The sequence below is a fragment of the Clarias gariepinus genome, chromosome 15, assembly GCF_024256425.1.
Source record: "Clarias gariepinus isolate MV-2021 ecotype Netherlands chromosome 15, CGAR_prim_01v2, whole genome shotgun sequence".
Taxonomy (NCBI): domain Eukaryota; kingdom Metazoa; phylum Chordata; class Actinopteri; order Siluriformes; family Clariidae; genus Clarias; species Clarias gariepinus.
Window position 1 is genome coordinate 17,244,984 of NC_071114.1, and position 17,652 is coordinate 17,262,635.

The 17,652-nt window shown below is 38.3% G+C and overlaps 1 protein-coding gene across 2 annotated transcripts in view; it reads left to right on the forward strand.

Moving 5' to 3' along the window:
• Positions 1-8,736: 8,736 nt before the first annotated feature.
• The window catches only part of gpc5b (glypican 5b), a 73,630-nt gene continuing 64,714 nt past the window's right edge, over positions 8,737-17,652 (forward strand). For both annotated transcript variants that reach the window (XM_053512596.1, XM_053512598.1), the window contains exons 1-3: positions 8,737-9,064; positions 12,527-12,688; positions 15,850-16,553. In XM_053512596.1, the coding sequence (XP_053368571.1) occupies positions 8,896-9,064; positions 12,527-12,688; positions 15,850-16,553 (1,035 nt within the window). In that variant the 5' untranslated portion in view covers positions 8,737-8,895. The remainder of the gene's footprint in view (positions 9,065-12,526; positions 12,689-15,849; positions 16,554-17,652) is intronic.

Sequence of the window (17,652 nt, forward strand, 5' to 3'; positions counted from 1 at the left end):
GGTTTAAAGCCAAACTTAAGCTTGTCTGTGAAGCATGCAGGCAAGGTAATATTAGTAAAATTACTAGGAAAACTTTCTTAAATTTAATTTTAAAATATGTCTATTGTTGTTTTTTTCTCCATTTTGAAGTGGGATTTACATTGTTGAAATGTTTTAGTCTTTATCTATATAATCCATTTAACTATTCTTTCTTATTCAGCCCCTTACTAGCTCTTCTGCACTGTCCAGTGGTGACACAAGTGCTGTTGTAAGAAGGACACCATCTCCCTCTTGCAGTCCCAGGAGGTATATTCAGACTGTCTCTCCTCTGTCGCTTTCTCCATCTCCTGTATCAGCACCTGCCAAGGCCTTCTCCATTTCATCAGCCACTTCTACAGCTGTGAGAAACTCATAAATTATTATTTTCTTTATATGTGCTTTTATTACTAACTTAGAAGAAGCAAATTAATCATGCATGATTTTTAAACATATGCCTATACAGTACATTTGTCTTTTTAAAATATCTATAAATCAGGACTCAGCAGCATGCCATGGCACCTCCTTTACTCCTCCCATCCCTGCATGCTCAGCGCATGTCCCTGCAACCTCCACTCCTCCACCAACTGTGGCTTGTCCCTCTGCCCACTTTGCTCCTAACCCTCTGCTTAATCCATTAGCAGTAGATGTTGAGCCTCCTGTTGCTTCAAATCCTTTCTGGCTCCCAGCAGAAATGAAAAAGACAATACCAGTTCAGGACCAGAAATGGATTTCAGCAGCACTGTGGAAGCACCAGCGGCTGCGTACAGATCTGAAGCTTTGGTATGACCCACCAGGGCCAGCGCTCATTTATCATCAGGCACCCACTCCAGAACGCTTTTTCACCCACCAGCTTCTCCTGTGGATGCCATACCACCTGTGGAAGGTCAGGTTGTCCTGTCCTGAATGTGGAAAACAGCTCACAGGTGCTGGAGTCCACAAGAGAGCTCGTCTGGTTCTGGATGTGGACAGGTATTACCTGATGATAACAGAGACTCTAAGGTGTAATTCTGTTGGCTGCAAAACCAATTACATCTCTTCAAGCAAGACCATATTGGACCAGCTGGATTTGGCTCACAGGCTTGAGTTCAGTATGATCCTGACTCAGAAGTAAGTGTAACACGCGAGTATGTAAAAAATGTGACCCTAAATCACACTAGGAAATTACGTGTGTACGAGTGTTCAATACTAATTTCTTTCTTTCGTCTCTTCCCACCCGTGTTTAATACAGATATGCTTGTGATATTCGAGTAATAAGATTTCTGAGGGAGAGAACGCTTGGTAACAGCCCCACTCGCTTGGTCAGGCAGCTGAGGGAAAACCACAGCGAGGAGTGGCTTAAGCGTGTCTGCCGGTACCTCGGGGCATGCTCTGCTTTTGTTGCTCAACCGAGCCTGCTACCTGTCACGTTCCAGGACCCACCTCAACCAGTGACCATACCAACTCACCGGTGGATCCTGGCCGTGTACGGACGTGACATTCTGAGCAGGCTGGATCACATCAAAGCCAGAATAACTTCTACCTTTGGCACTGTACTTAAAATGGACTCCACAAAAAAGGTAAATATTTTAATTGTAATCATTGTTAAAATATGCATTATTATGACTTGATGGCATTTTGATTTCCTTGTGAAATCTTAGAGGAAAGGCAAAAACTTTGTAAACTAAAATTAGCCCAACATTACAATAAAACACTTAAAATGTGTAGAGTTAGTTTTCTACATAAAAAAGGACCTTCATACTAGTATCATATACATGATAACAATGTGTTTGGTCTTTTCAATGCACATAAAGATCACCAAGAAGTTGTCAGGCATTGCCAAGGGGACCGCTTTATGGCTTACATCAGTGAACAATGAGGTGGGCCAAATCCTTATCAGTGTCCTGACAGCTCAGGAGGGTCCCGGACTTGACACCATGATCGCTCATCTAATCCAGAGGTACAGCAGTGCTGGTGTGGCTCCTCCTCGCCTACTTTATGTTGACACTGACTGTTGTAAGGAAGATGGAGAGACCAGACTTAAAAAAAGATTTAGTGGGTGGCCAGATCTAATTGTCAAGCTGGACATTTATCATTTCATGAGGCGGCTGGCATCTGGGTGTACAAATGAAGCACATCCTTTGTACAAAACCTTTATGGCTAAATTGTCATGCTGCATTTTTGAGTGGGACAGCAGTGATGTTGCCTTGCTGCGGAAAGCCAAAAGGGAGCAGCTGAAGAAGGAAGGTGTCCCTGGTATCACTCAAAAGCTAGTGGACGAGCACATTACCAAGGATGAGCTGTCTCTGCACTGCAGAAGGCGGACAAGAGGAGAGCAGCAGACCTTCATGTTGATTGAACAACTTCTGAATGAGCTGAAGGGAGTTAAGGGCAGCGATTTACTTGGTGTCCCTCTCTTTGACTGGGAGAGAATGGAGCACATTTGGAGAGTCCAGAAAAGGCATGTGAAGTGTATTCAGGACGAACCAGGTGTGCTCCTGTACACTGAGACAGGATGCACCAACAAAGGAGGCATTATCCTGCCAAACTACCGGTGTGCCAGGGGATCCACATCACTAGAGTCCTTCCATTGCCATGTCAACAGATTCATTCCAGGTAAGTATTAACAACTGTTTATCAGCAAGGTCAGATACAGCGGGGTAAATAAGTATTTGACACATCAGCAATTTTATCAGTAAGAGGATTTCTAAGTGGGCTATTGACACAAAATTTCCACCAGATGTAGCCATCAAGTCAAATATTGAAATTATACAAAGAAATCAGAACATTTAAGTATACAAGTTGAGTCGTAATAAATAAAGTGAAATGACACAGGGAATAAGTATTGAAACACTTTATTTAATACTTTGTAGAAAAGCCTTTGTTGGTGATTAAAGCTTCTAGATGCCTCTTGTATGGAGAGACCAGTCGTCTGCATTGCTCAGGAGTAATTCTGGCCCATTCTGGTCTCTCCATACAAAATGCTGATGTGTCAAATACTAATTTTCCCCGCTGTATTTACAGTTTTACAATTTTATTTCAGAGCCTGGAAATGGTAATAAAATTATGCCGTTTAAACGTAACAACAAAATGTCTCTCTATTTTAAGGAACAAGTGCCAACAGTCTGAATTTTCAGCTGTACCTCCTGGAAGGAATCCATAGATGGAATCAAGACCGTGAAGCTGCTTCCCTGGCAGTAAAGCCTCCATCTCTGCTGAGTTACTCAGGAGACCTTGTGCACTGTGCCAACACTCACAGTGTCAAAGTGCTTGGAAAGAAGCTTGTCCCTTCTTTTCAACCACCTGGCGTGTACACTGGTGAGTTGTATATTATAATTATTTTTATATTTGTATGATGGAATAATGTTTTTAGGAAATTGCTGAAATGTAACATTTGAAATTTTATTTTTTCTCCCAGGGGAACTAATAGGTATAGAATACCTAAACTGGCAGACGGGACAGGCCATGCAGGACCAGGATCCTGATGCAGAGCAGACTAATGAGATGCTGGAGGATGTAGGCTCTGAGGAGGAGTTGCAGGATGAGGGATTTGAAGATGGTGGTGTGGATCCTACTATTGAGCTCATGGAATTCACAGCCTCATCCTCTGTCTCATCAGCTGCCACTACCACCTCAACCTGCATTAATGAAACACCGACCTCTCCCCAGGCTGCTGTCTCAACTGTTGCCGCTACTAGTCCTCGTCTGCCTGCAACAGATGCCAGTTTAGCAACACCTGGGAAACAGCTGGTAACTATTTTTGTCACTTGATAATACTGTTCTCAGAAGGTTATAATCTGTTCCTGAGAGTTTAAGGTTTTTTTAATTACAATTTCCAGACTAACACTGAGAGTGCAGGACCCTCTGCTCCATCTGCACTGCCCAGTAGCTCTGCCCCAATGCTCCATATACCAGTCAGCCATACAGCAACTCTTCCGTCCACTCCAACAGTTGCGGTGTTGGCAAGATCACCATCAGTACCTCAACAACAGCTGGTAAGTGTTTTTAAAATGCAATATATCCTAATCTGTTTGACATGTGGTATGAGGTGAATTTAAATTTTTGTTGTGTTCAACTGTTCAGGCTGTGGATGTATGCTCCAGTGTGTCCTCTGGCATACCAGCTATAATCACCAGTTCAGCTGCTGTCCTTACTCCTTCCACTGCCTTCACAACTACTGCTGCTGCTACTGGTCCCTCTCAACCACATGTTGATACTCCATCACTTGCACAACATTTGGTGAGTTTTTTATATAATTGTTTTAATATAAATTGTCAGCATTAGAATTTATTACCTTTAAATTGTAGGATTTATTTATTCTCCTTCTGAATAATAAGTATTATTATTTACAAAACTTACTGTATTACATTTAACAGTACGAGCACAGAGATGTGACACCTTCTCAAACTTTGTGTGAAAATGCATAATGTTTATTTCATAAAAGTTTAATTAACTTTTTTTTTTTTTTTACATTTAACAGTTTGTGCATACTGCTGTGCCCGCTGATTCCCCAGGACCATCAGATATCACACCAACAGCACCTGAACAACAGCTGGTAAGTATTTAGGTGAGATGAGGGTATCATGTGTATTGTTTTCTTACTTGTTGTAGTATTGTTTTTGATTTTTATTGCATGTGTTATATTTACCAGGCTGTGGATGAGCACTGTGTCCCAGGGATGGACCTAGTGGACAGCCTGGCAGAGTACTTGGTGGGACTGAGGACTGAAAGTGGTTTAACACTTAACAACCAGCAGGCCAGCACCATCATAGAGCTCTGGCAAGACCTTCTGCCGTATGACAAGCAGCGCGTGGCATACGCTGCTCGGCACCAGGTGCGGCTGACCACCGGACGCTTTAGGCGTCCCAAAGCAAAGGGAGAATTTACACCAGGTGTGGAGAGCATGACACGATGTGTACTAGGATCCACAGGATCACCTGCCCAGTGGCCAGACTGTTGTCGCCTAGTAGAGGCCATCTTTGTTAGACTCTGTGGAGTTCACAAGAGCCCCAAAAAACAAAAAAACACTTGTTCACTGACAAGATGGACATTAATTCTTAGGGACTACAAAAATATCAGGCAGCTGGTTCTGGGTAATGGCTTGATCATGCAGAGCACTACCCTGCAGCTTCCTGACGTTAATCAAACAACACTCATTCAGTGGCATAACAAGCGACTGAAGCGGCAGGATTTTGGGATTCTGCTGCAGGGGGTGAACTTGCCTCCGTCAATTCCTGTAGCTCCTGTGCCTCTCCCACCTGTGCGGACACGTCCTACTGCTGCAACCCCACAGCCCGGCCCTCAACATCAGTACCACTTGCCTGTAAGTACAGTGGGTCAGGCAGTGGTCAAGAGAAAGTCTGCAGCTGGACCACACCCCTGTGCTCCACAATCTGTTCGACCAAGGCTACAAGCGCAAAGGCAGTTGTTTCCTCAGCCGCCCCCTCCACCTTCATGCGTCCCCATAACCATTGCCCTGAACCCCACCCCTGCCAATAACCCCTTTGTATTTTTGACTCCACAAATCCCTGCACTGAGGTCAATTGCTCCTGCAGGCCCCCTTCCTGCCCCTACACCTGTTCCGAGAGCTTATAATCGAACTGTTAAAAAAAATAAATGCAGTCAATGCGGCCAACTTCGAAATAAAGAAACTGGCCATACACAGTATTATGGCTGCATATACTGTCCACAAACTGCAAATATGCCTGTTGAGCAATGGATGGAGGATATGCGGAGGAAAAGGGCAGATAAAAAATAGACAAAAATTTGTAAAGTTTTGATTGGTGGTTTGTAAATTGTGTTGAAGTTGCAGAGTTTATAGCTATGTACATAGATTTTACATTGTGTGCCCTTGTTTGTTGTTTTATCACTTATAATAGCATTTATTTTTGCTTGTGTTTGAATATTAAAGAACTGAAATAAGTTGGAGAGCTGATAATATGTGATGAGTGCTGTATATACAGTATATATATATATATCAATAAATTTGCATTATATTTTGACAAAAGCTTTATGATTTATTTTTATCAGAAAAAGCGGACACCAGCAGATTAATATTTTATTTGTAATTAATTAGCCTTCATTCCAGCAGGTCACAGTCATATAGAGAAGGCAAATACACTGTTGCATTCCTTTTTTATGTTTAATCCATTAATTATTAATTTGATTATATTAGTCAAATTTACTTTTTGAGTGACACAGCATAAAGCATTTAACAACAAATTTTAATACTTTTACAATAACCCAACCTCATGTAATGATTAATTAGGCAGTATTTTTTTTTTGTGACATTTGTCAGATTTTTGGGTTGAAAAAAAAAAACGTCATTCTCGGGAATCGAACCTGGGACCTTTGGATCCACAACCTCCCCCTGCCTCGCGGATAAAAATGTTCATTTTTGTTGCAAATCTTAAAATTACAATGACATTAGCAGTCTACAACTAGAGGGAAACATCAAAGATGGTAATAACTCTCATTTCAACTAATTTTTTTCTCAATTTTTCATTTTTTCTTCCTTTTTTCTCCTTTTTCCCTTTTCCCCCTTCTTCCCCTTCTTTTCACCCTCTTCCCCCCCTCAAACAGACTATTGTTCCCCAGCTTAACCTGGGACCTTTGGATCCACAACCTCCCCCTGCCTCGCGGATAAAAATGTTCATTTTTGTTGCAAATCTTAAAATTACAATGACATTAGCAGTCTACAACTAGAGGGAAACATCAAAGATGGTAATAACTCTCATTTCAACTAATTTTTTTCTCAATTTTTCATTTTTTCTTCCTTTTTTCTCCTTTTTCCCTTTTCCCCCTTCTTCCCCTTCTTTTCACCCTCTTCCCCCCCTCAAACAGACTATTGTTCCCCAGCTTTGGCGCAGTAGGCAGCGCGTCAGTCTCATAATCTGAAGGTCGTGAGTTCGAGCCTCACACGGGGCAGAGATAGTTTTTCCTGTAGTTTGTAACACCGCATTCACTTTTTAGTGAATAGATTGATCGGTTAAACAAATTATATTTACATAACGATATAAGGTGCTAAATATTCTCAGAGCTGCAAACGTTTGCACAACGTATAGTTTACAAAACAACGATAGAAATCCCCGACGCATGAGTGCGAGGGGAGGGGGGGAGGGGTGTGTGACTGGTTTAGAAGTGTTATACCGCCCTCTTGTGTTCATCATCCCAATATTTATTATTATCTATTCAACTGATCTTTAAATTAAAATGGAAATTCAAATACAGTTTTATTCGTCACATACACAGGTCGTGCAACACAGTATGATATGAAGTGAAATGCTTACACCATGTTTGTCTTGAAAGGAAAACAAAAGAAGAAAGGCAAATGTCTATAGAATAGAAAAGTATAAATATAAAATTTACAATATATAGTAGATTCTAGTACAGTTATGAGCCAAAATCAAGTTCTTGGTGTATATATTTTTTTCCAAACGCAAATATCCAAAATATCTCCAGAAACAAAACAGAACTGTCAGAATCTTAAAAATATTTTCAAAGATTTTAGACCTAAAATTTCCTATCTTTTTCAGTGTTAACTTATTTTGTACACATTAAAAAGTGCCATCAAACTTTTAATGCATACAGTATGATGCATGTTTTGAATCACAGAAATGTCTTGACATATATGATTTGATATCAGCATGATATGATTGTAATATTTGCAATTTGTCATACTTCCATACTAAACATACGATGTGCTTGAATGAAACTAAAAGTAAAAAGTTCAACTAGGAAGTCCCCTGGTAAGGTTGCAACAGCACAGTCATTATTAAGCATCATGGTATTCACTATAAGCGTCATGGTGAACATACTAACTCCACGCACACAGACCAGGAGGGTCAAGTCTGTGTCTGTTCTGGTCTGTGTGTGTGAAGTTTGCATGTTCTCCCTGTGTTTGGTGGGAGGGCTCTGGTTTTCTCTCATAGTCCAAAGACATGCAGATTAGGCTAATTGGTGTTTCCAAAATTGTGCATAGTGTGTCAGTGAGTGTTTGTGTGGGATGGATTGGCACCCCATCCAGGGTGTTCATTACTCAGACTGTCCTGGGATAGGCTCCTGGTCTCTCGCAGCTCTGTGCAGAGTAAGCGAGGGCTTTGACTATTCACATCATTAAACACCATTGTATTACTTCACAAATTTAGAGCAACCAACATATACATATAAGTTGGTGAAACTAAACTCTATAACACTGACTGTATAGTTGCTGACTGCTTTATGAAAAGTAAATACAACATAAATTCTGGATCAATAGATAGATTCATGATCTCTGTTAACAGACAGACTGGATTCCAAACCTTTTAACACTTGCTGCATTTGATTGAGTTCAATGTTGGGAATTTTGCAATAAGATTAATTTAGGAATTAATAAAACACTGAAAGAATGTAGAATGAATTTAAAGCTAAATATTTATTAGAAATCTTAACTACCATTGATTTATTAAAGAGTGTAAATGCTTTCTCAGTAAATGTTTAATGATTTCTGTTTGTGTAGATGACATGCTATTGTGTAGGTCCAAATTGGTTTTATCTTGATGATTAACTATCCTCCTTGTATAATAGCTGATTAAGTTGGTGTGTGTGTGTGTCTCGTTGCTTGGCACTCATGCAGCTATAGAGAGAGAAAGTAAGAGGAGAGGGGGGACAGACTGCAGAGTCCCAGCCAACTCCCCTCCCCTCTGAATTATGCAGCGGCGCTTCTTTTAGCTCCTGCGAGTCTTCAGAGCTGCTGGGAATTCATAAGCATGTGAAATCCACCACAGCCTCCTTTCAGGATATTAACAAAGCCGGCCCTTATAAATGCTGGACCCTGGGGAATCGTCCTAGTAATTCATTAGAATAGTTTTGCAAATTTTTATCACTCTGTTATTATAGGAGACTATGGATTGAAATGGTGCAATGCTCCGTGAGACAGTGTGGCGAGTTTGGATCTGCTGGATATTGATGAGTTTTGGGCCTCAGTGGGGAGTTCAGAACACAGTTGCACATAGCTGTCACGAAGTTAAAACAGCTTTCCAACTGCGGCAGATTGGCCCTTTAAAATGGGTCCCAGAAACAGCAGCAACAGGTTGGTTTGTGTCTAAGCTAAAGAATTTACATGAAAGAAAGTACCAATGTGTGAAAAATATGTTACTTATCTATCTGATGGGAGATGTACGATTACTCACTGGTATTTTTGTCAGAAAAAAAAAATATATATATATAATCAAATCAGTGCTAGCTTATATTATAGGATTTTCCTATAGATTTACATAATGCTTCATTATCATGAGGTAAGACATATGAGCTCCAATAAGTTCACTTGCTGCACAACTTCTAAAAAAAATATGTATTTATATAGCCAGCTATCTATCATCTATAATTTTAAAGCAAAAAATCAAATAGTTAAATTACGGACTCAGTTCCAGATTATGAGTATATTACCTGTAATAAATTAAAACTTTTTGAGATTAAATAATTATGCATTTTATTATTAATTGTGCAGCTATGATAAAGACTAATAAACAAAAAAGGTTGGGGGCATTTCAGAAATATTACATAAAATATCCATATTTTAAAAATTATTCACTTACAGGCACCAAAATGATCATATTTATTTGAAACAACCATTGGCTTTCATTAGCATTAATACCATCATTACATTACACCATTTCTACATTTAGCTATTTCTATTCATGTCCATAAATTAATGTTTATCCATTTGCCTGCTTTCATGTTAGTGTGTCTGTGTATCTGTCTGTATACCTGCCTGTCAATATCTGTCTATCCATTTATGTACTGTATATCTGTCTATGTATAGACCTTTAATTTAAAACCCTTTGAATGTTTTTCAAGTTTTAATTCTCTTCTAAATATTTAAAATAAAGTATTTTCCATCCTTAAAAAATGTAATTATGATAATTCCTAACTTATTAAGAATGAAAAAGAAAGGTGTGCTTTTTATGGAGAGCTCTTAACCTCGGTTAACCTAAGTATAGGGCAGTGTGTTGCTTTATAACTATAGTGCAAGTGAAATGATTAAATAAATATATTTGTGAAATCTGGAAACTAAATTGGTTCATAAAAATATTTTATAATAATAATTTGTTGGATGCATAGTCACTTATATAAAAAAAATATAAAATAAATATATAAGATTTATGTATAAAAATGTTACATTTAATTTTTTTTATTATGGCATTTAACTATTTTTTGTTTTAAATAAAGGATGAGCCTGTATATTTATGTATGAGACAGATTAGTGCATGTGAAAGGTCAGAGAGGGCGCAGTGATCTCAGTCAGCTGTTGTAATGTGTGGTTTACTTGGCTGTATCAGATTCTCTACATAGGACAGGGTAAGGACAAGACAGGCAGAGAACTAACTTTGCATGAGGTTTCTGCCTGTCTTGTTCCTACTCTGTCCTATGTGTGTGTATATATATGCGGGACATCAAGTAACATAACTTCAGTATATTTAAGAAATTTTAGAGGGAAGTTGAAGTAACAGGGTAAACCATTACTGTAAACCTTTAATAATGATTTTTTTCTTGTACAATTTATTCATTTTATTCATCTTGTATACTACTGCAATTTGAAAATTCTAATAATTATTTGCATTAAAAAAGTCACACATTATAGTCTTTTTTATCAGAAGAAGTACCTGGAATAACAATGGAATAACTCTGGCTGATTGACATATTTATAAATATCAATGAACAGCACCTAGAGTAACCATGGCCTGCCCTCTCTCTCTCTCTCTCTCTCTCTCTATATATATATATATATATATATATATATATATATATATATATATACTCTTCACTTAATTAGTTAGACCGTGCTATGTCTGGGATGGACTCTCCTTGCCTTTAGAAATACCTTAATTCTTTGTGGCAACATGGTGCTGGAAATGTTCCTTAGAGATTTTGGTCTATTTTCACATGACTGCATCATGCGGATTTGTCAGCGGCACATGCATGATGCAAAACTTTTATTTCCACCAAATCCCAAAGTTTGTGAAGACGAAGAGACAGACTGCAGAAGAGACTATGGAGGCCATTTGAGTACAATGAACTCATTGTCATGTTTAAGAAACCTGTTTGAGGTTATTTTAGCTTTGTGACATGGCACGTTATCCTGTGGTCATAAAGGGATGGACATGGTAAACAAGCTCAAGCAACAATACTCAGGCAGGCTGCGGCATTTGAATTATGCTCTGATGGTACTAAGGGCAATAAAATGTGCTAAAACCATTCCCAAAACTATTACATCACCGCCACCAGCCCGAACTGTTGTTACTAGGCAAGATGTATCCATGCTTTCATGTTGTTTATGCCAATTTCTGACCTTACCATCCAAATGTCACAGCAAAAATCAAGACTCATGAGACCTGGCAATTTCCTGTTCTTAGCTGAAAAGATTGACACCCAGTATGGTCTTCTGGCATCAACAACCATGGCACTTAAAGTCACTCACATTGTAACACACTTAAACCTTTATTTATCTCCGCTTTTAATGAGAATTTGTTAACACATTTCTTGTTAAATCTAACTGATGTCTATGGGTGGCTTTGACAAAGTTCTGGGATTTTAACTCATAGCATTTCAGGTAGTGTCCAAAATATACACTGCCTGACCAAAATAAAGTTGTTGTTTCAGTGTCAAGTGTCAATATATTAGCCTGCATCATGCATAGAAAACATTAAAGTGGCTGGAATTGTGTTACGAACCAAAAGATTAGTGGTGAAAGGCTGTGACCGTAGAATGCTTGAAGAAGTTCCATCTTACAAAATTGGCAGGAGAAATCACAGCTACTGTATATCTAACATGCACAATGCAACAATATATCACAGGATTAGGTCTAAACATCTGTGTGGCCATAAAAAACACTTGTTAATGAGGAAATGGCTTTAGTTTGCTAGAAAGCACAAAGATTGGTATAGCAACAATTCAGATATAGGATTCAGATTGGACCTATTCCAGAGTGATGGGTGCATAAGGGTAAGAAAGGAAGATCATTAAGTGTGCCCAATGTACATGCTTTTGCAGGAAGTGTCATGATCTGGAGTTGCTTCAGTTGGTCAGGTCAGACCAGTTTATCCCATCTATGGATTTTTTTTTTCTCTCTCTTATGGCACAGGTATATTCCAGCACTCAAAATGTGAAAAAAGAGTGGTTCTGTAGCATGAGAAATCATTTCCGTATATGAATTGGTCATTACATTGTGTGCTGTAATTAAAGCTAAAAGTGGTCTAATGAAATATTAGAGTGTGTGACATTTTATTTGGCCAACCAGCGTAGATTGTCATGAAATTCTAAGTTAACATTTTCATTTAAACGTCTTTAAACATGTTGGATTATTTACAGTGTTGTTTGACTATTTGCTTATGGTGGTGCAGTGAGATATAGCTCTCATTTAATCTCCACCTAAAGAGTTGTTTCCTCTCTGTATTGTGCATTTTTACAAAGTATTACAGGTCATAAGTTGCATAAAGTTTTATCGAGTTTTAATTGTAGTATTTACTAAGGTTTTTATATATTTACTTTATAGATGCAGAACTCCAAATCTGCAAACACCAGGGTCCAACCTGCTGTACACGCAAAATGGAGGAGAGCTACCACGTTGCTGCACGCAGGGGCACCCTGCAGAACATTCTCTCGTACAGCCTTGAGCTAAAGTATCTCATCATTGCCCATGCTGCAGCTGTCCAGGGTGAGACTTTAGCTTTGATGAGCAAAATTAAAACTGACACTTTATTTTAAATAACTGTCTTATAATCCAAAGGAAAACTGATGCCTATATGTTCTAGTTACTTTTTTTCCATAATTTTCACCTTCCCAGTTCTTACATCTAAAATGTTTGTGCAATCCTCAGGGAACTAAAATGCACAATCGGTTTCTAATTAGGTCAGCAGGAATCTTGTTGGTAGACAATATGCTGTTGGCGTTTAACCAGTTCCAAAAACAAAGAGAGAGAGAAAGAGAGAAATTAAACAGTTATATTCTTTACAATATCGCCTCATCCATCAGTTTGTTGCTCCTTCTTTAATAATGCACTCTGAGACACCCAGTCGTCAGTATCTGCAAGACCTTGCTGAAATCTTAGATTAAATTTGATTGTACGTAATGTACATACTGTAGGTACATGTATGTTTTTGGACTGTATATACCATATCTACTGTATATACCATATCTACTATATATACAGTACAAATCCATATATGTACTTAAACTCCTGTGTTTCGTATGGAAACAGCAACAGGGGTGAAGTGCATGTACTGAGACACCTGTAGCGTCTGTCCGAGTGGAGAATGGATAAATGGGCCAATATTATCATTAGAGGCATCCTTGGGCATCCATTTAGCCCTTAAAAGGTAGTTTTTTATATAAACGTCCTCAATGGTCTGCAGCTTTGGGCAGTTTTCACCATCTGGTGAAGACTTTTGGTCCTTTGGATACAGCAAAAGCATGTGTGTTAAAAAAGATAAACAGATTCATTGTAATCTATTTAAACAATATGCTTACAGTTATTTAATTTCATTATGTCTCCCAGCCTGTCAGGATCTTTTCAGTACAAGTCAGCATTTGCACACCAAAAGAGAGAGAGATGTCATCCATCTCTCTCTCCCAACAGAGTGAATATTAAGCAAGCGAAATGTTAACATTCTTAGGGTATCCCTTGGAGATGCGCCTGTCCTGAACACAACATATTGCTCTATAATGAGGACAGATGAATGGGACAGAAAAGATCATTTGTGTCCTTTTGTGCTTTTCACAGGATTGTAGCTGGTCCCCTGGTCAACATAGAGCCAGTTCTTAAAGTGCTTTCATTCCCCGGTGTGAGAGGATTGTAGATTTATACAGTTGTAGGTTCACTCTTTCACTCAGTAACATTTACTTTGTCCTTGTGTGTGAAAGTCTTTAGTAACCACCAACCGAAGGTGATTACTGACTGACATTTTAGTGTCTGTGAAATTGGGGTGCATTTTTTTTCTGCCTGCAGGTCGGACTAATGGTGAAAACATTCTTAGAGGGTTTTTTAAATTCCTTTTAAACAGCAATTCACTAGTGCACAGATCTCTGTAATCTGAAATTTTAAGGAAGTATTTTTATGTTTGTTCAAATACAATGGGAAGTAAGTTAAAACCTAGTTTTTCCCATACTCCTAAACTAATTGCACACTAAACTATTACTATTCGATTACTAAATTATTAATAAGATAGGCTTAAAAATGCATGTGTCTCAAATCACACATTAAATCTTTGATCTATAACAATATACGAAGTTTAAAAAAGAAATCAATAAAACTGTAAATTTAAAAAAAGAAAGATTTAACTAGAATAAAATTAAACTAATGATAATTCTATTATAATATTATCATAATATTTATAATTAAATTATATTATAAAATGAATAATAGAATTTGCGATAAAATAAAAACAGGCTGGAAATTAGGTTACAAATTAAAATTTAATTGAAATAGAACTATATAAATTACAAAGGAACAGAAAGAACAAAATGAAAAGATAAACTGAGTTATAAAAATATAAAAATAGAACATTAGAAGTGTAAAAATGTGATGTGTGAGTATGACAGCAGCTGTATGATTGAATTGTATTTACATTTTTAGAAATTACTATGCAATTACTATGACATTTAACAAGTTTTAACTCTCACTTTGTTACTAGTGACCTGACATGTCAGCATTTAATCACATTGCCTTTTGCTTGGCCTCTGTGACCTGTTTGAAAGTTTGACCTCATTATGCATACCAGTATGGCCAAGTCCTGGGATGTAACACCATCTTCATCTCAAATATCTCTGTGTGCTTTCTTTCATGTATGATGTCAATTTACACAACACCATAATCCCATATGTTTAACTCCTTATCCTATACTAAAAAACATATGATATAAGCACCATTGTATGGCTTGGAAACTAACAATAAAAGATCAAAGAGAGGCAGACTTAACAGCACTTAACTTTTTTCTTTGAGGTCATCTGAAACATATATACACAGTCATACACAGTATATTATAAAGTGAAATGCTTATACAACTGCTGATGACCTAAAATGTCAAATGGAAAGTTTCAGTATGAAATAAGAGAATTTTACAAATTCTTATCCTTATCACATAAACACTATTAATTTGTCACTGGTAATTTGAGTTTCACCTGCAAAAGTGTCTCTAAATATATACTATAATCAAGAACATTTAAGGTTTAAGACTATCATAATTTTATAGTGGGCAGAAATAGCAGATAATGATATTTCAGCTTTTTCACCATATTATACTTTTTGAATCTTTATCCTTGATTTATAGCAGAGAGTATTATTTTTATTGATTAGATACAAATGGCTGTATATATAAAACTGGTTGAGTAAAAATAAACCAAATACCATGTTTTAGCCATGTTAAAAAGATCACGGAATAATCTAAGTCGGTCAGGTCTAATTAAACAAGTGAAAAGAGGATAAGTATAATGAGAGAGTTAAACCACTTTGTTATCATGTGTGAAAATCATTCTCAAGCTCCCAAAACCACTCTATTAGGATAAGGATTTTAAGGATGAGGAATATTGACAAGTGTCATTCTAAAATAGGTTCGTGACATAAGAGATGAAAAAAATTGGTGGGATAATCTGGTCAATTAGTACATTCAGGTAGTCAGCTAACTGATTTTTTTGTCACATAATGTTTCTGGGCCTAGATCATAATACTGCCTCCAGAGGCTTGTACAGTGGACATTATCCACATTATCCATCCCAGCTTAAAACAGATTTATTAAAGGAAAAACACTTAAATTTATCTTTTATTATCTTATTGTGTATCATGTTTATAGTGCTGAAACATTCTCTCCATCTCTCCTTCAGACACCATCCATTCCCTGCTGTCTTTCACGCTCAACCACACACTCTCACTCCTCGACCTTGCCTACAAACCAATTGCACCTGAGTCCCGTCCCTTAGTCTCGGCCCTCTTCTCTGACCTCGCCCTCTACCTGCATGGCAATGATGATGTCTCTGTTGTCCGCTCTGTGCGGCGCTTTTTTGATGAGCTATTTCCACTGGTCTATCGACACCTGGTGAACCCAGGGCTGGCATCTTCCACCTGGTCAGCAGAGGGTGCTGAATGCCTCCGCGCGACAAGGCAAGACCTCAACCCGTTCGGCCCTCACCCACAGGCACTGGGACATGGGCTGGCACGGGTGTTAGGGGTTGGTCGATCACTCATGCAGGCGCTAACAGTGGGCGTTGAGGTCCTGAATGCCTCAGAATCAGCAGGCATGGCAAAAGATTGTGGAAAAGCAATAGTGAGGATGCAGTTCTGCTCACATTGCAAGGGGCTCACACTGATCCGGCCATGCCAGGGGCTTTGCTTGAATGTGATGAGAGGTTGTCTGGCAGGATTTGCGGAGCTGCAAGAGCCATGGAGCCGCTATATTGCTCTACTGGAGGGCACAAGTGCAGCACTGGCTGGAGGGCATAAGCTTGAGCTGAGTCTTTTGGGCATTCGCGAGAGGATCAATGATGCCATCCTGAGTGCCCAGCTGAATGGACCACATCTCAGCGCCATTGTGAGTCACACAGAGTCTACTTTTTCCTGTTTGTCCATACTGTCTACTGTTAATAGATAGACAGGGGAACAGATGGATGGATAGACAGATGAATAGACAGACAAGTGGATGTAAGGCTAGTCATATAATAAGATCAACAGATAGCTGGAGGGATAAACAAATGGACAGCCATATGGCTGAACAGATGCAGCAAATGATTTAGAGCTAGCTAGTTGTATGGTTAGATGGCTAGTTGGATGTCTAGATGGCTAGTCAAAAAGTCAGATAGGCAGCTGCATATATACTGTAGACAAATTGAAAAATGGGCTGATAGATGAATGTATGGAGGGTAGGATAGACAGAGGTGAATAGATAGATGGAGAAACAGTCAGAATAATGGGCAGGCAGATGATAGATAGCTTTAAAAAATAACTAACTCTTACAAAATAACTGCTCTTTCTACAAGCATGGTTTTTAAATTGTCATCACAATTGCAAATGTTTCACATTAAGGCTGCACGTTACTAATATTTTAATTATGTGCATGACTTTTGCCATTTAAAAAAGGAAAGCTTAGTTATTTTTATTAAACTCTGATACAATAAATAACTAATCATAGCTTACCACATTAGACAAAGGCAGTTTTATTTATTTACATAATTTGTGTATAATTGAGATTCTATTTAGCATGCATCAAGTTATCAGGCCATTAATATGACTATGGATCAACCAAAATTATGATGATTACATCATATTTTATATCATGTTTTCCAGGTGCTACATTAAGCATTTGGTATATTACAAACCTGCATTTGTAAAATGATTGCAGAATTCAGTGATGTGTAAAAGTCTGTCTTTGAGCAGCTACTCTGTTGCTGACAGCTGCATGTATGTATGTGTGTGTGAAGGTGGATTAGGTTTGAGACTCATACTCAAACCTAATCCAACTTCACACGCACATATATACATGCAGCTGTCAGCACCAGCAGAGCTTTTAGGTTTGAGACTCATACTCAAAGCCCGCTTAAATGGAATGCCGACCTGCCCATCAGAATGAAAGATATTATTACCAATCCCCCTCAGACCTCTAACTCAAAGTCACTGTGCTCTGGGCATTCATG